Source organism: Geotrypetes seraphini, chromosome 3 (assembly GCF_902459505.1).
Source record: "Geotrypetes seraphini chromosome 3, aGeoSer1.1, whole genome shotgun sequence".
Classification (NCBI taxonomy): domain Eukaryota; kingdom Metazoa; phylum Chordata; class Amphibia; order Gymnophiona; family Dermophiidae; genus Geotrypetes; species Geotrypetes seraphini.
The window spans coordinates 356,144,123-356,166,897 of NC_047086.1; the positions used below are offsets into that span (position 1 = coordinate 356,144,123).

The window sequence follows — 22,775 nt, forward strand, 5'->3', positions numbered from 1 at the left end:
GTTAGGTTGCTTTAATTTTCAGCATACTTAGGGTGCTCGATGATGGTGTGGGGGTGGAGGCTTACCGCCTTGACCCAGAAGTGAAGTGTCGGAGCTGGACTCCTATCGCTGATGGTTCACACTGAGAGCACTCTTCACATATATTACAATCACACGATTTTGGTTGTGAGCTGTGAATTCAGGTTTAGCTTCCTGAGCGCCCTTCAAACAAACCCTGATGTGACTTGATTTGCCTCGTTACGTTATTTCTATTGTAGGATTTTTGGCAAAATTTGAGTGTATTTTTTGTGTTGGGCTTTAGCAACTGCAGCATGGCGGTAAGAGCAGGGGAAAAGGTGGGAGGCTTTTTTTTTTTTTTTGCGCCTGTCCCTTGCTGCAATCTGGCGGGTGGGGAACGCGCGATCCTTGATTGCCTCACTGCGGAGACAAGTCCATTCACCGCTCCATGGAGCGGTGAATGGCCTTGTCCCCGTCCCCGCAGAGGCCACTATTTTTTCTTCCCCGTTTCGGCGGGTTACCCGCGTGGTTATATGCGTGAGCGTGGGGACAGGACTTCAAGGGGGACAGGCAGACCTTTAAGGGGGGACAGGACTTCAAGGGGGGACAAGACTTCAAGAGGGACAGGCTGACCTTTAAGGGGGGACAGGACTTCAAGGGGGACAGGCAGATTCGGGCCAGAGCGGCAAGAGGAGAGTCGGGGGGCAAGGCAGGAGGAGGTTTTACCGGTAATTCAATGCGCGCTATACCCGTGTGCACGCTATACGGGAATTTTTTTACATAAATGTTGTTTTCCCACGCGCTATACCCGTGTGCGCGTTTTACACGGGTGCGCGTTATATGCGTGAAAATACGGTAAATAGAATTTTAGTCATGGTAAAGAAAGGAATCACGAGTAGATCGGAGAAAGTTATAATGCCGCTTTATAGAGCAATGGTTAGACCACACTTGGAATACTGTGTCCAACATTGATCTCCCAACCTAAAGAAGGATATAAACTGCTGGAGAGGGTGTAGAGACGAGCAACAAAGCTAATAGAAGATATGGAGAATTTGGAATACGAGGAACAACTTAAGAGACTGGGATTGTTCTCCCTTGAGAAGAGGAGACTGCGAGGGGATATGATCGAGACTTTCAAAATACTGAAAGGAATTGACAAAATAGAGAAGGAAAAAAAGTTATTTACAATGTCCAATGTGAAACGGACAAGAGGACATGAACTGAAGCTGAGAGGGGACAAGTCTAGGACAAATGTCAGGAAGTTCTGCTTCACGCAGCGAGTGGTGGACACCTGGAATGCCATCCCTAAAAAGGTTATTGCGAAATCGACCGTTCTAGGATTTAAAAGCAAACTAGATGCACATCTCCTTACGAGAGGTATAGAGGGATATGGGTGACTAAAAATACGCCAGATGTACACCTGGCTGGGCCACCGCGTGTGCGGATCGCCGGACTCGATGAACCGAAGGTCTGATCCAAAGATGGCAGTTCTTATGTTCTTATGTTGACTTAGTGAAAGAGGGTGTATATAATTTAAATCAGCTGCCCTCTCTATGTGCCGACCTAACACTTTCCAAAAAGTGCCCATGCTTATTTTAATCAAAGGTCTTATATAATAAAATAATACTTTTGGATGGGTTTTGACGTGCAAGAATTCTTTCAAGCATCTTTTGCCTGCTCCAGAAAGAATATAGTCATTGTGCTTTGTAAATCAGGTCTGTTTGAAGGTCAGTTCATCACAGAGGTTTTGAAAATGTCTTATCTTCTGTGGAATTTCTCATCATTAGTGGATCATCTTGTCCGTATTTGTTGTTTCATGGTCTAATAGATCTCATCATTTTTTTCCAACTTGCCAAATTGTATTCATTGCTTCAAACTTAATCAAATAAGGGGCCGAAATCTAAAAAATAGGCTAAGTATTAAGATACTTAGGGGCCCTTTTATTAAGGTACGCTAACCAATTTAGTACATGTTAAATGTGCACCTTAATAAAAGGACCCCTTAGTCTTAGTAGAAGTATAGGGTTACAAGCTCTCCAGCCCCACGCAGGCTCTGTGATGTAGACAAAATAAATACCGTATTTTCACGCATATAACGCGCGCGTTATACGTGTTTTTACCTACCGCGCATACCCCTCGCGCGTTATACGCGTGAGCGCGGTATACAAAAATTTTTTTACATAGTTCCCACCCCGCCCGACGCCCAATTCACCCCCCCCAGCAGGACCGCTCGCACCCCCACCCCGAACGACCGCTCGCACGCGCTCCCACCCGCACCCGCATCCACGATCGGAGCAAGAGGGAGCCCAAGCCCTCTTGCCCGGCCGACTCCCCAACTCCCCGACAATATCGGGCCAGGAGGGAGCCCAAACCCTCCTGGCCACGGCGACCCCCTACCCCCACCCCGCACTACATTACGGGCAGGAGGGATCCCAGGCCCTCCTGCCCTCGACGCAAACCCCCCTCCCTCCAACGACCGCCCCCCCCCAAGAACCTCCGACCGCCCCCCCAGCCGACCCGCGACCCCCCTGGCCGACCCCCACGACACCCCCACCCCCCTTCCCCGTACCTTTGGTAGTTGGCCGGACAGACGGGAGCCAAACCCGCCTGTCCGGCAGGCAGCCAACGACGGAATGAGGCCGGATTGGCCCATCCGTCCCAAAGCTCCGCCTACTGGTGGGGCCTAAGGCGCGTGGGCCAATCAGAATAGGCCCTGGAGCCTTAGGTCCCACCTGGGGGCGCGGCCTGAAGCACATGGGCCCAACCCGAGAGTCGGGACAGCGCACAGAGAGGCGGGGCAGTGCACGGAAAGTCAGGGCGGGTGAACGGAGAGTCGGGACAGCGCACGGAGAGTCAGGGCAGTGCACGGAAAGTCAGGGCGGGTGAACGGAGAGTCGGGACAGCGCACGGAGAGGCGGGGCAGTGCACGGAAAGTCAGGGAGGGTGAACGGAGAGTCGGGACAGCGCACGGAGAGTCGGGGCAGTGCACGGAAAGTCAGGGAGGGTGAACGGAGAGTCGGGACAGCGCACGGAGAGACGGGGCAGTGCACGGAAAGTCAGGGAGGGTGAACGGATAGTCGGGACAGCGCACGGAGAGTCGGGGAGGGCGAAAGGAGAGTCGGGGTGGCCAGAGGAGAGTCGGGGCGGGCGAAAGGACAGTCGGGCTGCATGCGCGGTATACAAAAGTTTTTGTACATAAAATCGTGGTTTCTGCGCACTATACCCGTGTGCGCGTTTTACATGGGTGCGCGTTATCTGCGTGAAAATACGGTAAATGTTTTGGATGCTGTAACAGGGTTATAACCTAGAAAATTGGTAGTTGTAGCGGGATTGTGGCCAGTTCTTGTCAAATGGCTTTATACTGCAGCAGTTCATTATCAAACTTGTTTTTTCTGTTATGATGTTTTCACTTGTATTTGTGTGCTGGTTGTACAATCTCTATTGCAATTGCAAATAAACATTTTTTTTTTAAATGAAAAAGACTTTTCCTCTCTTTTTATTTATTTATTTTGATTTCTATCCCATTCTACCAGAAGCTCAGAACGGGTTATAAGTAGACATCCAACCATAATTCCTAACCATTACAGATAGCAATACACCCCCCACAGGCTTAAAAAGGTAGTCCATCATAACTACAGTTCAAAAATCCTACAGGGAGCATCACTCTCAACTCTTCTGATCACTGAGGAAACCTGAGTCCCATCCCCATGACAGTTCTCAGAGTTCCCATAAGCCATTTTCTTTGCAGACCACATAACAGTTCGCAAAGTCCCCAGGAGATAATCTTCTTTCGCTATAATTTCCCCCTGAGAATCCTCCGATAGATTTACACAGCCCATATCTTATGATGTTAGTCATTTCTCCAAAGATAATAATTTCTTAGTTGATCGAGTAACCATGCTTGACGTCTCTACTGGTCTCACTGATTTCTTTAGTGTAGCTATAGTTGATTCATTAGGCAGGTTGTTACACCCCAAGTCTTTCAAAGTAATCCAGGCGTCTTCCACTGTACGTGATTTTCCATTAATAGTCAGCTACATTGCAAAAGGAAACATCCATCGATATCGATGACCCTCTGAGCGCAAAACTTGTGTCATCTCGCGAAAAGCTCTTCTTTTCTGTAGGGTTGTAGGAGCCAGATCTTGAAAAACTCCTACTACAATTCCATTCCATATAAATTGTGGATTGTTTCGAGCAGCTTGAAGTATTTTTTCCTTAAATAGATAGTCTCCAAAGCACACAATAATGTCTTTTGGGGCATTTGATCTACTCATCCCAAACTACGATGTGCTCTTAAGATGTTAATGTTAACTCTATCCACTATCTCTTCTGGACTCAATAGCTGACTACAAAAATCTTTCACCATTTCCATACAGTTTCTATATTGTTCAGTTTCTGGTATTCCTTTAAAACGCAAGTTATTCCTTCTGGATCTATTATCTAGGTCTTCAGATCTGTAATCTCCTTTGCTTGCTGAAACATTACCATTTTAATTTCTTTAATTTCTCCTTCCAACTGTTGTACACGTTATTCAGAAGACTCAAATCTACTTCTCAATTCAGTCATTTCCGCTCTGATTTCAGTGAGGGCTATTTTAAGATCTTCTCTCACTCCTTTTATCTCTGATTTTAAGTCTTGAAATCCAGTTTCTAAAATCTTTTTCAAAGCAATAGCATTGTTTTCTGGACTAGCTCTTATCGGTGATAACTGAAGTTGATCTGGAGACGCCATTTTGGAAACTACAACTGGAGGTGTTTTCGTTGTACGTTTACCACTTGATGTATCATTAAAATGAAATTTATCTAACTTATGGAGATTCGCCATATGCTTCACCTATTGTTACACTTATATTCAAGGATTCTAATTCACTTTAAAAATATTTTATTCACCATTATTTTCAGAACCTTTTCAATATGATATCATCGCTTTTCATGAAGTAAATCTCAGAGTCCATCAAAAAACTAAGATGTTCCTCTATTTAACTGGGATGAACCATTAATGAAAAATTATTGCTCAAATAATAATAAAGCTCCTTTGTAGTATCACTGTCTCTAATTTTTACAGTTTTTTGAATAATCATTTAACAGTCCTGAACTTGTACAAAAAATATTTACCACATCTCTATATCAATAAGTAGTCCACCATCCAGTCTGGCTTTTTCTTCAAGAAATCTATATTATAATAAGGCCGGTTCTCCTCTTGCTCCTACCATAGTAGCTGCGAGCTTGGTCTGCACTACTCTTTCACAGTCTTACCGAGATTCGCAGAAACGGCCACAAGACATAGTGTTCTCACCAGCCAGAGAAAATTCGCCAGTCTATCATTGCCACTGTCTTCTCCTTCGCGGCGCCACCATTCCTTCTCTAGCTTCTCTCTCAGAGCCTGCCTCACCGGGAAAGCTCACAGACCTCCGGCCCCTCTCTCCAAGCCTGCTTCACCGGGAGGGCTCTCAGATCTCCAGCCCCTCAGCAATCATAGAAACATAGAAATAGACGGCAGAGAAGGGCCACGGCCCATCTAGTCTGCCCACCCCAATGACCCTCCCCTACCATTCTCTGTGAATAGATCCCACGTGTCTATCCCATTTGGCCTTAAAATCAGGCACGCTGCTGGCCTCAATAACAATCGTGTCCGATAAGCAAAACTCCGCGCCACGCCGACAGATCTACTCGGCCAGAGGCGAACTCTGTTCTCCATTGCGCATGTCCTCTCTGGTTCCTGGGAGGAGTTAACGCTGGGACATCCGGGTTCGCGGCTGATCTCAATCAGTGGAAAATTCCACCAGTTTCCTGGAGCTCCAGCTAACTCCCGCCTTGATACAGCGGAGCTCTGCAGTGTCCAGTGTCTCACCACTCATCTCCATCTCCAACCCTGTCGCCAAGAGAGCAGCAACAATCCATGGGAAGCAATCCAGATTACATTAATCACAAGCCCTGTCGGAGCTTGAAAATTAGATGGCCATTCGGGTGAGTGACCCTCTTTCTGTGATCTTATGCAGTTTATGAAAGCTAACATCTTATTCCTTACCTTCTCAGCTACTACTTTAAAGAACCAAAGCGGCCTTCTTTTCCTCTTACTTTTACTTACTTGCCTCATAAAAAGGTTTGTCGCCCTTACAATCACTCCTTTCAGTTTTGCCCACCACATTTCCACTCCTTCCAGATGTTCCCATCCAGACAATAATTCCTTGACGTAAATCCCCATCCGAACAAAGTTAGTTTTTTAAAAGTCTAGAACCTTTCTACTGAATAAGCCCTCTCTATACCCATCTTAATGTTAAACCGTACCATGCAGTGATCACTGCATGCCAGATGATCACCCACTGTAACATCAGAAAGACTTTCCTCGTTTGTAAGCACTAAGTCCAGTATGACCCCCATCTCACATGGGTTCCATTACCAACTGCTGGAACAGTTCTCCTTGTAGAGAATCCAGAATCTCCCTACTTCTTAAAGTCCCCACAATAGGGATATCCCAATCAACATCCGGCATGTTAAAATCATCCATTAGTAAAACTTCCCCATTTTTAGATATACTGTATTCTGAATGTCTACTATTAAATCTCTGTCCACTTCTTCTATCTGCATTCTGCATGTTAATCTTCCCTGACATTGTAATCATCTTTTCACCCACATATGGGTATGGTGAGGCCTTCAGCAAACTCTCAGCAGTCAGATTTCTCATGTCTTGAATTTTCTTCCCAAACTCTGATAAAGCCATTCTTTTTTAGGTTGGCCTTTACAGAAGATTTTGTTAGAAAAATGATCTGTCCATGATAGGGGTGTTATCTTGATACCACCAGCCTTGTGCTCAAAGATTTTGACCCTTTTATAGAATACCAACTCTAGCATGTGTCCTTTTTCATGGGTTGGAGATTCGATCACTAGTTTGAATCCTAGGACTATTAATCAAGGAAAACAGTGGTGGCAGTGTCTGATATTTAAATTCGTAGACTAATGTCTCCCATAATCACTAATCTAGCAAAGCTCAAAGTTACCTCTGTTACCAGAACCTGGAGTTCTTGCACAGTTTTTGTGAGGTGCTCAGTAGACCAATGCTCTCAAGGCTGCAAGAGAGGGTTCCCCCAGTCTTGCTGGCACCCCCAACCTAAAATCCTCCCCCCAATGCATATTCTGGCCCTGTACCACCTTCCCCAGGACTACCTGTGAAATGGTATCATGGTCCAGGGGAATCTGGGGGGTTTGGAGGGAGTCTGAGGGTCTTTGGGCAGGAGTGAGGCCCAGTCACTCCTACCCAGTTTGGCTCTTTCCTACAAATGGCGCATGACTATTGCTAGGGGTGTCATTTGCAGGAAGGAGCCAGACTGGGCCTCACAATGTTTAGGCCTCACTTCTGCCCATAGATCCTCGGACCCTCCCAGATTCTGGATACCCTCCCAGACCCTCAGATGACTCACAATGATGGGGCGGAACATGCGGGGAGAGGGTGATTAAAGGTAGGGGATGCTGGAATTATTGGGTGGGGTCCATGCAACCCAGGACCATCTAGCCAAGGCTTTGTAGCCCAATGCTCCCAGGCAAGAAAACAACCCCAGCAAAAGCTTGGCTAATTTACCATGGGTTTTTGGACCCTAATGCAACTTGTGGTGTATCATTTGAAGTCTCGTTAGGGTATTTACATAGTAATGAGATGCAAACTTTGCATTTGCATATTTTGCACTTCATTGCTAGCTAGTTCATAGCAACTTAAATATCACATGGTATGTTAAATCAAGCAAAGCTGTGATCCTTTGGGTCATGTTCAGGACTAAATAACACACGTTAAGGCCCTAAAGCTGCTTGATGAATTCCCACAAAGGGTAAATTTGTGCACACATGTGTATAAAGTTAGGGGGAAGGAAGGCTGTTACAAAGCAAAGTCATGAGAATGAAAGGGAATGCAAACCTTCAAAGAAAAACATGAAGGAGAATCAAGCAGTTAGGTGCCTTCTTCAGTGAATATTGGGTTTTTTATGGGAACAGATTGGAGAAAGTTTCCTTTCTGAATAAGTCCCATAAGGAAGAAGAAAGACAAAGAGGCAGACCAGCACTTTAAGGAAATTATGTAATGCTGATGTTTTAAGATTTTTATGGGACCGAGTTCATCTTTGATCTAACACGAAACCCAACATAAAAAGCTGGATCAGATTGTAGTCCTTTCCTGCTTTGAGGTGTCGGTAAAACCACACAGGAAAAATCATCTCATTTAGGAAAAAAAATTCCTCCTCTTTTTGGCACGTACATCTGACATCTGCCACAATTTCAACAGACATCATAGTTTTGGGTTGTTGTTTTTTTTTTTTTTCTTCATCTTTACTGACTAGGATTTTCAAGTTGGTTTTTTTATTATTATCCCTTTCAAAATGCAGGCCTATTCATGCTCCGTCAAGTGTATACATTCGTTAATCTCTGTTAATCTGCTGTTTCTGCAATCAAACACATGTGCTTATTTTTTTTTTTTCCTGGTTAAATTGTTTAATGACAGTAAAACTGACTGCTAGAAACTGAAGCAATGCAGCAATCATTTTCCCTGTCTGTATCTTGGGGCCATCTTTTTGTTTTCTTTTTTTTGCGGTCTTTAAATGAACAATATCTGTTTTTATCATTTTAAAAGATTATGGTCACTTTTTACAGATGTCATCCCACCAAACTATTACAGCCCCTACTTCAGAATCGTAAGATTTGACGTCTCTGCAATGGAGAAAAATGCTTCTAACTTGGTGAAGGCAGAGTTTAGAGTGTTTCGTTTACAAAATCCAAAGGCCCGGGTATCTGAACAACGGATAGAGCTGTATCAGGTAACATTCACATTTTTTCATTAGGTTACTGCATTCAGCATTGCTTGTGTTATGGGCCTCTACGACAAGTGTCATAGTCATATGTGTCATAGTGACACATTAGAGAAACGTATGGTAAAAATTTTGTGACGTTTCTCCCTGATTTTCATTGATCTTTTTGTTCGTCACATTTGTATTAATAACATTTCTCTACAATCAGCAAAAAACAATACAGGAAGAACAATAAGGGCATTAGAAATAACAAGCAGATACTACCCCACCCCCTCACACACGTACACTGAGAAGGAGTCCAGCTGGGAACATGGCAGGGTCTAGCAAAAGGGGTACATCAGGTTAACCTGGACCCATGGTACCCGCATTGTTTATTGCTGATTGTATTTATTGCTGATTGTATTTAGCAGTCTGGGCCATTTGCCATTCTCAATAAAAAATATATATAAAAACCATTTTTCTAACACACACAATTTTTTAATGCATGTAACTCATCTGTGCACATTTTAACTCACAGATTAATTCACATTGAAATGATTTTGCTGGCAGTATTTTATAGTATCTTAACAAAGAGATGCCTGTCCTTTATAGCCTGACTTTGAACTTGGGTTTCCTGTGCTATGTGATTTGCAAGTTCGTCAAACATATCATAGGCTAGTGTTACCACTTAGGACAGGTGACTTAAACCCCCGTTTCCAGGCATTTTGAGTCTAAGGGCTCCTTTTACAAAGGTGCGTAGCGGTTTTAGCGCGCGCAAGCCGCTACCGCCTCCTTTTAAGCAGGCAGTAGTTTTTCGGCTAGCACGTGCTAAAAACACTAGCGCACCTTCGTAAAGGGAGCCCTAAGAGTTTTCTTTTCATGGATTGTTGAAGACAGGGGAACAGAGTTTATGAAAGAAATCGAGACTTCCTTAGCATAGCAGCAGATGAATCCAGAGACAAGTGGGATAGCTCACATCGACCAGCAGGTGGAGATAGAGAAACTGATTAACAGGTGGTCTTATATACTGGTATTCCTCCTGTCCATTCAGTTTGCTCTATCTCCCAGCAGGGTTCGTAGCAATACCTCTAGCTCCTGGATTTTGGCTGTATCCGGTGTATTGAGTGAATTTATAGTCTTCTGTTGAGACTCGTTCTCTTCAGAGAGACAGGGGTGCCTGGCTGAGCGGTGCTGGCTTTGGGAGCTACACCTGGGCCCCCCCAGGTCCCTTCTCCACCCTCCCCTCCGGTTGATTGAGGGGTTGACTTGGGCTCTGTATTTTTCTTCTTTCCAGTAAAAAAAAAAAAAAAAAAAGTTCTGAGCCTGCCTATGCTGTGCTGTACCTTTTGGTCAGTTTTCAGTACAATTACCAGCCATAACCTTACTTGCTTGCTGTGGTGTGATTAGGAAGTTTGTTTGGGTGAGTAAGAACTTTGGTTTTCTGGGGTTTGAATGCGTGTTGTGCTGTCCTGGGTGCTGGTTTTGTTGGAGGGCTACGTCGGCGATTTTGGCAGGCTTTCTCCGTTTAAAAAAAAAAAAAAAATGGCGGCAGAGGCTGTTAAGAGGTGTTCGCGCTGTGGGAAGCGCAGGACACCGTCGGGACTGTGCTCTGCCGGGTGCGCAGAGACACCGGCAGAGGATTCATTCCTCCCGGCGTGCGACTTGGCAATTTCCCGCGCTGGGGAGGCGCGATCGAGCTCCTCTTCCCTCGCAGTCGAGTCGGCCTTGATTCAGGGCGCGCCGGCGTCTGAGGGAATTTCGGCGGCTGTTGCAGCGTCGGGAGCGCTGGGGGAAGCCGCGGTTCCGCTAAACTACTGCACAGGACAAACAGGGTCGGCGGGATTCGGACTAGGCTCGTTTTCCCCAGAGTTTGTAATGTTAATGCACTGTGCCTTTGTTTTACAGAGCTCTCAGCCTGTTCAACCGGTGCCTGTGAATTTTCCTGTGCTGCCTGTTCCCTCTACTTCCACTACTACTACTACTACTAATAGTTTTACTGGTACTGCTGCTGTTAATATTGTTTCCCCTCCGGTGAAGTCTCAGGTTGCGAAGAGGCGCAGGCTTACGGCGGTGGACGAAGGGGACCATGACCCCGTCTCCCCTTTTTCTCTTACCCTTCCTGAGTCGCTGGAAGAAGGTGAGGTGCTGGACTTAGAAGCGGAGGAACCCCCGGGTAACGACATGGATTATCCTTCCGCTCTCTGGCTTTTTCACAGGGAAGAGCTTTCTTCTTTAATTTCTAAGGCGTTGCAGGGATTAAACATCTCGCAGGAGGATACTCAAGTTTCTGGGTCCGCAAACCCCCTTATGGTGGGGACGCGTAAGCCGACTAGGTCCTTTCCAGTGCATGAAGCCATGCAAGAGCTTATTGCGACGCAATGGGACACTCCGGAAGCTAGTCTACGGGTGTCGAAAGCCATGCGGCTCTTGTATCCTGTGGCCCCGAACGAACTAGAGAGATTTAAGTTACCCAGGGTCGACGCGCTGGTGGCCGCGGTTACCAAAAAGACTACATTGCCGGTTGAAGGAGGTGTTGCGCTGAAGGATGTCCAGGATAGGAAGATTGAATCTTCACTAAAAATGTCCTTTGAAGTGGCTGGAGTTACCTTACAAGCCGCGATTTGCAGTTCGTATGCGGCGCGGGCTTGTCTGCAATGGTCTCAGCTGATGGCGGATAATTTGATGGAGTCCGGGGGCTCTGTTCCCTCGGAACTGGCTGATTTGGAGTCTGGTCTAGCGTATTTGGCGGACGCCTTATATGATATTATTTGCGCTTCTGCAAAGCAGATGTCTCTTTCAGTGGTTTCTCGCAGATCTTTATGGCTCCGTAATTGGGCGGCGGATTCAGCCTCCAAACTTCGGCTAGTGAAACTCCCTTTTAAAGGGCGTTTGTTGTTTGGGGAAGATTTGGATAAATTGGTGAAGGATTTTGGTGATACCAAAATGCAGCGCTTACCGGAAGACAGGCCTAGGTACCCTTTAAAATCCTTGGCGGCCAGATCACGTTTCCGGGATGTTAAGAGATATAGACCTGGTAAGCCCTCTTTTCAGCCCGCTTATGGTTCCTTCACTTCCTTGAGACCTAGGTTTCCGCAAAAGAGTTCCTTTCGTACGGCGAAACCCCCATCAGCTCAGCCAGCCCGTGCTCCAGCAAGTCGCACCCCACAATGACGGGGTCTCGGCTCCCTCCGCCATTCCCTTGGGGGGGCGGCTGTCTGCCTTTCTGGCGGAGTGGGCCAAGATCACGTCGGATCAGTGGGTTTTGGATATTATTCAAGAAGGTTACAAGTTAGAATTCGCCTCTCCCGTCGCCGAATCTTTCTTGGTGTCCCCGTGCAATGGGGCAGCCAAGGGAGACTCGGTCCGCCTGACTCTTCAAGTGCTTCTGGATCTGGGGGCGGTGGTGCCGGTGCCTCCGGAGGAGGTGGGTCTCGGCAGATATTCCATTTACTTCATTGTGCCCAAAAAAGGGGGGTCTTTCAGACCGGTGCTGGATCTCAAAAGGGTCAACAAATTTCTCAGGGTTCGCCATTTCCGTATGGAGACAGTGCGCTCAGTGATTGCAGCGGTGAAACCTGGGGAGTTCCTCACGTCCCTCGATCTCAAGGAGGCGTACCTCCACATTCCGATATGGCCTCCGCATCAATGATTTCTTCGGTTTGCGATCCTAGGCCAGCATTATCAATTTCGGGCGATGCCCTTTGGTCTTGCAACGGCGCCCCGCACCTTTTCAAAGGTGATGGTGGTGGTGGCAACATTTCATGCGCAAAGAAGGAATTCGTGTGCACCCTTACTTGGACGACTGGTTGATCCGCGCCTCTTCCAGGCGGGAGAGTTTGTTGGTGACTCAGAGAGTGATATCTCTCCTTCAGTCTTTGGGGTGGATCATCAACTTTCCCAAGAGCTCTCTGTCCCCGTCCCAGTCGTTGGAGCATCTGGGAGTGAGGTTCGACACTTGTCTGGGGAAGGTGTTTCTACCCCGGGACCGGGAAGAGAAGTTACAGTCTCAAGTTCGTCTGCTTCTCAGTTCGCCCAGGCCTCGGGTTTGGGATTATGTACAGGTTCTGGGCTCGATGGTGGCGGCTCTGGAGGTGGTCCCCTGGGCCCGGTTCCACATGAGGCCGTTGCAGAAGTCTCTACTTTCCCGGTGGTCCCCGGTGTCGCAGGACTACGATCGGCGTCTACAGTGGAGTCCTCAGGCGGCTCGCAGCATGCGGTGGTGGCTCAGCGAATTCAATCTATTCCGGGGCATGCCGCTGGCGACTCCGGATTGGGTCGTGATTACGACGGATGCCAGCCTTCTGGGCTGGGGAGCACAGTGCCTGTAGGCGTCGGCGCAGGGTGTTTGGTCCTCGGAGGAGGCCCAGTGGTCGATCAATATGCTGGGGTTGAGGGCGATCAGGCTTGCGCTTCTGGCGTTTCAGTCCATGATTCAGGACCGTCCGACCAGGGTTTTTTCGGACAGCGTCACGGCGGTAGCGTATATCAATCGCCAGGGGGGTACCCGGAGTCCTCAGTTGGCCGAAGAGGCGATGGTTCTGTTTCGATGGGCGGAGGTGCATGTTCCTCTTCTCTCAGCGACACACATTGCGGGTCACGAAAACGTTCAGGGCGGATTTTCTCAGCAGAAATCTTCTCGATCCAGGCGAATGGGAGCTGTCCGCTCGGGCGTTCGATCTGCTGGTCCTATGGTGGGGTCTTCCGGAGATGGATCTCATGGCATCGTCCCGCAATGCGAAGCTTCCTCGGTACTTCAGCAGACGCAAGGAACGGGAGTCGGAGGGGGTGGACGCGTTAGCCCTCCCTTCGCCTCCGGGTTGCCTTCTGTATGTATTTCCTCCTTGGCCGATGATAGGTCGGGTGTTGCACCGCATCTCTCGCTTTCAGGGCAGGGTGATCCTGGTGGCTCCGGATTGGCCGCGTCGGCCGTGGTACACGGATCTGATACAGCTGTCGGCGGGCGATCGTCTGACGTTCCCAGTGACTCCGGACTTACTAACTCAGGGTCCAATATCCATGGAAAATCCGTCCCACTTTGGTCTTACGGCCTGGCTCTTGAACGGTCGCGGCTGAGACGTAGGGGCTATTCGGAACAGGTTATTTCAATTCTTCTTCAAGCTAAAAAGATTTCTACCTCTGCCTCCTATGCTAGAGTCTGGAGAGTTTTTGAGTCCTGGTGTAGGGGGCAGGGTATTTCGCCCTTCCAGGCGTCTCTGTTGGCTATTCTTTCCTTTCTACAGGAGGGCGTTGCTAAAGGGTTGGCCTATAATTCCCTGAAGGTTCAAGTGGCGGCCATTGCTTGTTACAGGGGTCGGGTCTCTGGTTCTGCGCTCGCGTCGCAGCCCGACGTGGTTCGATTCCTCAAGGGGGTTCACCATATCCGACCTCCTGTGAAACGTACCTGTCCCGCGTGGAGTCTTAAACTTGTCCTTGGGGGATTGCGGGCGGCACCTTTTGAGTCTTTATCTACTGCTACTCTGAAAGATGTCACGTTGAAGACGGTGTTTTTGGTGGCCATGGCTTCAGCTCAACGGGTGTCGGAGTTGCAGGCGCTATCTTGCAGGGATCCCTTTTTGCGCATTTCGGATGCTGGGGTGTCTGTTCGGACGGTGCCGTCCTTTCTGCCTAAGGTGGTTTCTTCCTTTCATGTGAACCAGTGTTTGTTCCTCCCGGCTTTTCGGCGGGAGGATTGGGGGGAGCGCTTCTCGTCTTTGCGTTTCCTGGATGTCCGCCGGATTGTTCTGCATTATTTGGGGGTGACTAACGACTTTCGTCGGTCGGATCACCTGTTCGTGTTGTTCACGGGCAAGAACAAGGGTATGGCTGCTTCTAAGGCTTCCATTGCTCGTTGGGTCAAAGAAACGATTGCTTCAACTTATTTGATAGCGGGGAAACAGTTGCCGGAGCAGCTGCGTGCTCATTCGACTCGAGCGTTGGCCACGTCTTGGGCGGAGTCAGGGGGCCTTTCCTTGGAGGAGATTTGCCGCGCGGCTACTTGGTCTTCTGGGAGTACCTTTTCGAAACATTACCGATTGGATGTGGCAGCCCGTGAGGAGGCTAGTTTTGGCGCTTCGGTTATTTGGGAGGCGGCATTGGCTTCCCACACAGTTTGAGTTTTGCTTTGCTACATCCCACTTGTCTCTGGATTCATCTGCTGCTATGCTAAGGAAGGAAAAATTATGTACTTACCTGTTAATTTTCTTTCCTTTAGAAGCAGCAGATGAATCCAGAGCCCCACCCTTTTTGTGTACGGTATGCCTGTGGTTTGTGTGCCAGTTTCGGTTGGGTTATTGTTGGTAGTTGTGTTCTTTAGTTTGATGTTTGAATTTCGCTACTGGAAAGAAGTTTTTTGGATGCTCATTCTCCTATATCTGGATGCTTGGGCAAGGAGCATAACTGAATGGACAGGAGGAATACCAGTATATAAGACCACCTGTTAATCAGTTTCTCTATCTCCACCTGCTGGTCGATGTGAGCTATCCCACTTGTCTCTGGATTCATCTGCTGCTTCTAAAGGAAAGAAAATTAACAGGTAAGTACATAATTTTTCCTTGATTCAGCCTGTCAAGGCTGACCCAGGTCAGATGGCAATCCAAGTGTAGGCTGTGATTTAAGGATGTGGTCTGCTACAAACATTTCAGCTAGGAGCTTCATATGCTTAGGATTCCACCCCTCAGGCTAAGCTAGTCAAACTTCTGTGCCACCAAATTTTGAGAACTGTAGTCTGGTGAGAATTTAAAAAAAGAGATTAAAACAAGCTAGCAATGTCTCAACCTGCCCAGAGTGACCAAGAGCCATCTGGGTATCTCTTTTCTCAGGAGAAGTTTATGTGCAGGCAGAGCAATGTACATGTGTGTGCATTCCCAAAAATAATGAGTGATAGATATCAAGGGGTACACTTGGTCCTGAATGAACAAATTGTGTATCATTCAAGTTTAGCTTATCATCTCATTATTAAAAAATAGTCTGAACAGTTAGCAGGAAACTTAGACCTGGTTGATTTTGCCTGCAATCCCCAGTAAAGGTGTTTCTTAATCTCCAGAATTAAGCAACTGCAACTTTACCCCCTCTTTTACTAAGGTTCGCTAACCGATTAGCGTGCTAACCGCTAACGCATCCATAGACTAACAGGTACGTGTTAGCGTTTAGATTGTGCGCTAAATCGATTAGAATACGCTAATCAGTTAGCACACCTTAGTAAAAGAGGGCCTTAGTGGTGCAGATTGTATGTCTGATTTGCACTTCTGTGGAAAGTGAGGGGGGGGGGTGATGGGAGCAGGAAGAATGTAAGGAAAGGGTGAAATGAAAATCTTTTGTAACAGAAGTGATCCAGTCATTTCAGATGTAGCCACAAAGCTGAAGTCAAGTTGCACATTAATAAAAATGAACAAGCAAAAGAATTGCACATAAGGTGATGCCTTTAAGTTAGTCCAACTTTTATTTCAGTGTGTTCAAATAAACAAATACAGTGACTGCCATACGTTAACCAATGAAAGACATCACATTGGTCATATCCCTAGTCGAAGCATTCTCTGGGTTAATTGTCACTTGGAGTTCTCTGGTTGTGTCCTAATTCTACACATACTAGTTCCATATGATCTGGATCTCTCAGCCACTTCCAACTTCATTTTTGGCTGTGGGACAGACTGAATTATACAAGAAGTGGAAACTAATGGAACTTCTAGCCTTCCAGTATGCAAAAATGGCTTTGAGGACGTCGAATGTGAACTCTCACGTCGAACGTGAACTCTCAGGCCCAGCACAGGAAGCAGATCTTTCAGGCCGGCACCACGCACAGGACATGCTGATGCCGGTTCCGCTGCGGAGGCTACAGAAAAGTAAGAAGAGGGTTCGGGTTGGTTGGGGGGACCTCAGGTCGCGGCGGGGGGGGGGGTGCCTGATGGCGGCGGGGGGGGGATGCCGGATCACGGGGGGGGGGAGGGTGCCCGTTCACGGGGGGGGGGGTCTTCGGGGGGAGCAATGCCGGTTCTCGTGGGGGGGGAAGGTTTGGGGTGGGAACATATCAAAGCAAGTTTCCCTTACTTCCTATGGGGAAACTTGCTTTGATATACGAGCATTTTGGATTACGAGCATGCTCCTGGAACGGATTATGCTCGTAATCCAAGGTACCACTGTATTTGTAAATGCCTTTTTTAGGCATTGATTTCTCCCAACCGCTGTTCTTTTGAGAACCCACTCACAATGGTTTGTAAATGCCTTTTTAGGCACTGATTTTCCCTAATGCTGATTTTGATGACTTGTTTACTTATGTTTATGTATTTTATTTTGTTTTACAAATTTATGCATGTAATATCGTGTAAACAGTTTAGGAATTAGACGGTATAGAAATTTTAAAAATAAATAAATAAACATTTGTTCCCAGTCTGCTAAATGTGAATATTTAGGTAAATTCATGAATAATGAACTGCTATGAGGCAAAGACATGCGAAGCAGCTTATGTATACATTTTATAATAACTGATAAGTGAAGCGTTGATGGTTTTCTGAACAAAGATAATAACTACACTTTCGGGTACAACTCAAAGGTAGACTTACCCCCTTTTTTTCAAAACAGTGAAAGTGGTTTTTAGCGCAGGCCGGCACACTAACCCCCTCTTTTACTAAGGTGCGCTAATCGAATTAGCGTGCACTAAATGCTAACACATCCGTAGACTAACATGCACGTGTTAGCGTTTAGCACGTGCTAAATCGATTAGCGCACGCTAATCGGTTAGCGCACCTTAGTAAAAGAGGGCCTAAATGCTCTTCGCTGCTACCTACGTTCATAGGAACTCTATGAGTGTGGAGAGCAGAGCAGCACATTCAGCGCACCAGCTGACGCTAAAAACCACTTTCGCGGTTTTGTAAAAAAAAAGGGAGGGGGGTAGTGAAGTTCACTACCATGTGAGCGCTCCCTAATGCTATTGAAGTACAGTGGTACCTTGGATTACGACCATAATCCATTCCAGGAGCATGCTCGTAATCCAAAATGCTCGTTTATCAATACAAAGTTCCCCATAGAAAATAGTGGCAACAGCAACGATTCGTTCTAGAACCCGGGGTCTATACCTGTCGGGTGCCGGGTGCTGCAGCGCCATCTCCTCCGTCTGCCTCCTCTGTGGCTCATCTGAAGAAGAACCCCACAGTGCCGCTTCAGGGGGGATGCCAGCCGCCGGAGAACCCCCACAGTGCCGCTTTGGGGAGGGGGGGATGCCAGCCGCTGGAGAACCTTGCAGTGCCTTCAGAGGGATGCCTCCTCCATCCGCCAGCCAGCCCTCCACATCGGATGCCCCTCGCATGCTGGAGAGTCCCCACCCGAGCCCACGCAGTCGAGCGCCACCCCACCCGCACTCCGCGCATGACACGCACAAAGCCGATGATTGACGCTGTGCGCGTCACACGCAACGCGCAGGCGGGACAGCACCCAGCCGCGCAGGCCCAGACAGAGGTCCTCCAACCTGCGGAAGGCACCCGATGTAGAAGGCTGGCCGGAAGACAGAAGAGGAATCCCCTGTAAGTGCTCGTTGATCGGGGCAGTGCTCGGTTTGCGAGTCAAAAGTTTGCTGAGTGTTTTGCTCGTCTTGCAAAACACTCGCAAACCGGGTTACTCGCAAACCGAGGTACAACTGTATATTATTAATAAATAGATCTCACTGCATGAAATGAGACTTGCAGGAAATAATGCTACAGTAAGTTTACTACAAGGATGGGCCCAAATTGTCCACACAGTTTTGCAAACGGGTCCAATGTGCACAAATACAGCATACTTAAAAGCCCCCCAAACTGATGTTTTTGCTTGTGTCAGGCCAGTTTTCCATGCGACCTGTATGCAAAAAAATTTAGGGGCCGATATTCAGACCGCAGGAGACAAGGCGGCTAACTCCCACAGTCGGCACTGAGCTTGGATATTCAATGTTGGGCCGTTTCCAATGACTTTGTAGTAGCTATAATTTAACTGGCTAAGTCAATATTGAACATTGGCTGGTTAAGTTTATAGTGGCCAAAAACAGGCCGATTTGGCCACTAAACCTAGCTGGTCAGCAATCAATATTGGCAGTTCGTCCTTTAATTTAAAGAGTTCTTTTTTGTACAATTATGTTTTGCTGTAAACTGCTGAGAACTGTCATAAGATTTGGTGGTATATCACATTTTAATAAACATAACTGCAAATAAAGGCTTCCTTTTACAAAGGTGATTATCCTGGCGGGCCGCCGTAATCGCACTGACGCACATCTAGATTCAGTGGGAATTTGAGAGTTTGCCACGCAGTTGCCACTACCACGCCTTTGCAAAAGGGAGGGGGGATAGTGAAGATAGCCAGCCATCTCCCACTGAATATTGGTGGTTAGCTGTCTAAGTGCTATTTAACTTGCCAGAAGCCATTCATGGCTAGAAGAATAATGCTGACTATTGGGCGGTCACTCTTTAGCACATCAGCCACTTAGAGGCCCATCATATAATCTAGTCACAGAGACTCAATTCCAGTGATTAAGGGTTGTGCTTTTTAAATGTTCCTGCATGATTTGGGACTTGTTTGGTGCTGACTTGTGTTTGCTTGGTCCTCGATGAATTGCATCTATGTTTTCTCAGTAACAAGAGTGAGTGGATTTATGAAATACAACTCTATAACTCTGTGAAAGTAAATAGCAGGGAATGGTTCTCTTGCCGCTCATGTAGTCTCTTTTTTTTCACCGTGCTCCAAGTGAAGAATCCCAGGCCAAGACTGAAACATCATACTTCATAAAGATTGAATCTTGAGGCTCGTACTTATGACAATAATCAACAACCTATGTCATTTTTTTTATTTTGCGGATGCTCCAATGAGAAAGCAGCTTGTAGTCCTATTTCTACCTAGGTTAAACTTTGACCTTGGTTCTCTAGCCTCACGGCCCCCCCCCCCCCAAAAAAAAAAAAATAATAATTTTTTTGGAACAAATCTTAAAACAGAAAACCTGAACTGAAGCAGGCTGGTCTTCATTATATCTGCAGATGTAGCTGGCAAAATCATTCCTTCTTTCTGTGAGCAACATATTCTTGGCATCGCTAGATTCTTCCCCAGGGTACTGTATCTATAGCCTGTCCAGCCACGTGCAAAACAGACTATTTTATTTGTTTCATTTTTTTAATCAGGATTGTACCACAATGGATAGTCTCTTTTCTTCTACAATGTTAGATAGTAGAAAGTGCAGAGATTTTTCAGGTTTTCGTATAGTACAGTGTTCTCCCGTGAATTCGCAGTTTGTGGACTTACTAATTTGCGGTATTCTGCAACCGCCTCTTCCTGTCCTAAAGTCGGGCTACACCAATCGAGAGCGGCATGTCAAAGCAGCTCCTGATTGCTGTAGCCTTACTTTAGCAACAGGAAGAGGCAGTCGGAGCAGACAGTGAGTGATTTTCCAGCTGCCCTCTCCTACCTTTTGACTGGCGGAAAACCGTATTTGCAGTTTTTCGAAATTTGCAGGGATTCCTGAGGCAGTACTGTAAATAATTCCTCATGTGATAGATCGCACAGCAAGTCATATCACAACTCATTCTGTGGATGTTGCTTAGGAGAGTGGTTTTCAACCCTGTCCTCAGGACACACCTAGCTACAGTGGCGTAGTAAAGGGGGGGGGCACGGGGAGGGAGGTCCACCCCAAGTGCCATGTTGGTGAGGGCGCAGGCACCCGTCCTCCACTCCACCCCATGCTCCTTCCCTGCCTCCCCACTGCCAAGCTTGAGTGCCACTTCCTTTCCCCCATACCTCAACATTCCCGGTGCGAGCAGCAACCCCCCCAACCTGCTTCGTGCCAGCATCGCCTCTTCTTCTGATGTCACTTCCTGGACACGCGCCTAGAAAGTGACGTCATAGGAAGAGCCGACTCTGGCGCGATAGCAGGTTGGGGGGTTGCTGCTCACACCGGGAACGTTACAGAGGTGCGGGGGAAGGGAAGTGGCATGTGCGCATTTTATTTTATTTATTTATTTAGCCCATCCTCCCAAAGGAGCCCAGAATGTGTTACAAGATTACATTCACAGTATAAGTAAGACAAACTTTGTTGGGAAAAACAAACTTGGTGTACTTAAAGGTATAAATTTCAGCATGGCAGGAGGGGCGGGGAAGGAGCATGTGGAGGTGGGGGGGGGTGGAGAAAAGGTTGGGGGAGGGGCACCACTGCTCTGGGCGCCTCTCACCCTTATTGCGCCACTGCCCAGCTAGTCAAGTTTTCAGGATATCCACAATGAAAATGCATGAGATAGATTCTCATACCATAGAGGTAATACATACTAATTTATCTTATGCATATTCATTGTAGATATCCTGAAAACCTGACTGTACTGATTTGTCTAAACCTCTGGCTTACAGTAATGGCCCTCAGCCCTCAGGCTATCTCAAATGGTCTTGTTTTTCAGAATACCTACAAGAAATATTTATAAGAAATATTTGCATGCCTTTCTGGCAAACTGAGTTAATTGTAAGGTTTGGTCTTTCTGAAAACCAGATGTATTGGGAGTGGTCTGAGGTAGAGAATGACACGGGGAAAAATTCTGTCACCGTCCCGTCCCCGGACCACCATCCTCTGCACCGCCCCATCCCTGCTGGTCCTTTCACCGCCCCAACCCTGTCTCTGCCATCCCCTTCACCGCCCCGTCACCGTCCCCGCTGTCTCTTTCACCGCCCCGTCACCGTCCCCATCTTCAGCGTCTTCTCCTCTCCATCCCCCCATCCCCAGCACCCTTCACGCGGTCCAGCAGCTCCCTCCCGCCGGCCAGCCATGCATTTCCCTCCCTCCCTCCTTTTCCCTTACCTTTTCTTCTTGAAACTGGTGATTTCTATAAAGCTATGAGCTTTGAAGTCGCGTCGGGTTGCCTGCTAGAAAAGTCTCCTCCGATGCAACCGGAAACAAGAAGTTGCGTCAGAGGAGACTTTTTCCAGCAGGCAACGCGACGCGACTTCAAAGCTCCGGCTGTAATACACTCGCCAGTTTCAAGAAGAAAAGGCAAGGGAAAAGGAGAGAGGGAGGGAAATGGACGGCCGGCAGGAGAGAGTGGGCTGCTGGATCGAACGCTCGTTCACCATGCGTTCACTACTTGTTCACCGCCCCGTGCTATCATTCACTACTCCACGGGGCGGTGAATGGCCTTGTCCCCGAACTCGCGGTGACCTTTTTTTTTGGTCACCGTTTTGGCGGGTTACCCGCGGCTAGCCACAGGTAACAACCACCGTGTCATTCTCTAGTCTGAAGTTCTGCAGAAACAATCTATTAGTTATTGTTTCTTGATTTTGAGTCATTTTGGTCTTACTTATATAGATGTATATCCCGTCCTCCCCAAAGAGCTCAGAACGGGTTACACTTTATATTCATCAGTGTCTCGCAAACTGTACGAGCTGCGGCATACTAAACTGGCGGCCATGGCTCAAGGGCTCCCAGAATTGCGCCAACGTTGCCATGATGATGTCACATGCATGTGCGATGTCATCGCATCCGTGGCCTCGGTTGTGCAGAGGCCCTCCAGATAGGGCCCTGAGCCACCAGTAGAGGGTGCTGAAAAAGAAGAGGCGTGGAGAGAAGAGACACCAGGGAGGAGGAGAGATGCTGGCCACGGCTGACTGCCTACAGGATTTGACTCTCACCACAAGAGGCATGTCCTGTAGGCAGTCAGCTGGTGCCCGCGCCTCTCCTCTTTCCGGTGTCTCACGGTACACCTGAAATCTCATGTGACACATGAGTGTGCCACTGCATATAGTTAGCGATACACTGCTTTGCATACAGTGTGTTGCAATATATCTTCATGTTGGATTACTTACTGATGCTGGTGAAGGGTTGAGGGAGTGACTAGACAAAAATGTAGGTTTTTACAGCTTTTCTAAAATTAGGAAGTCCTTTAAGGGGCTCTGATAGGAGGTAGGCTGTTCCAGAGGTTTGGGTAAGAAATGTGAACAGGCTGTCTGGAGTTAGATGTGTAGAGAGGCAGCTTGTCTGAGAAATATTTGGGCGTCATGTTGTAGAGCAGTGGCCTCAAACTCCAACC

At 47.5% G+C, this 22,775-nt stretch overlaps 1 protein-coding gene across 1 annotated transcript in view; it reads left to right on the top strand.

Moving 5' to 3' along the window:
* TGFB2 (transforming growth factor beta 2) overlaps nucleotides 1-22,775 on the top strand; it is a 203,788-nt gene that overhangs the window by 134,961 nt on the left and 46,052 nt on the right. The window contains exon 2 of the mRNA XM_033938220.1: nucleotides 8,630-8,793. Within this exon, the coding sequence (XP_033794111.1) occupies nucleotides 8,630-8,793 (164 nt within the window). The remainder of the gene's footprint in view (nucleotides 1-8,629; nucleotides 8,794-22,775) is intronic.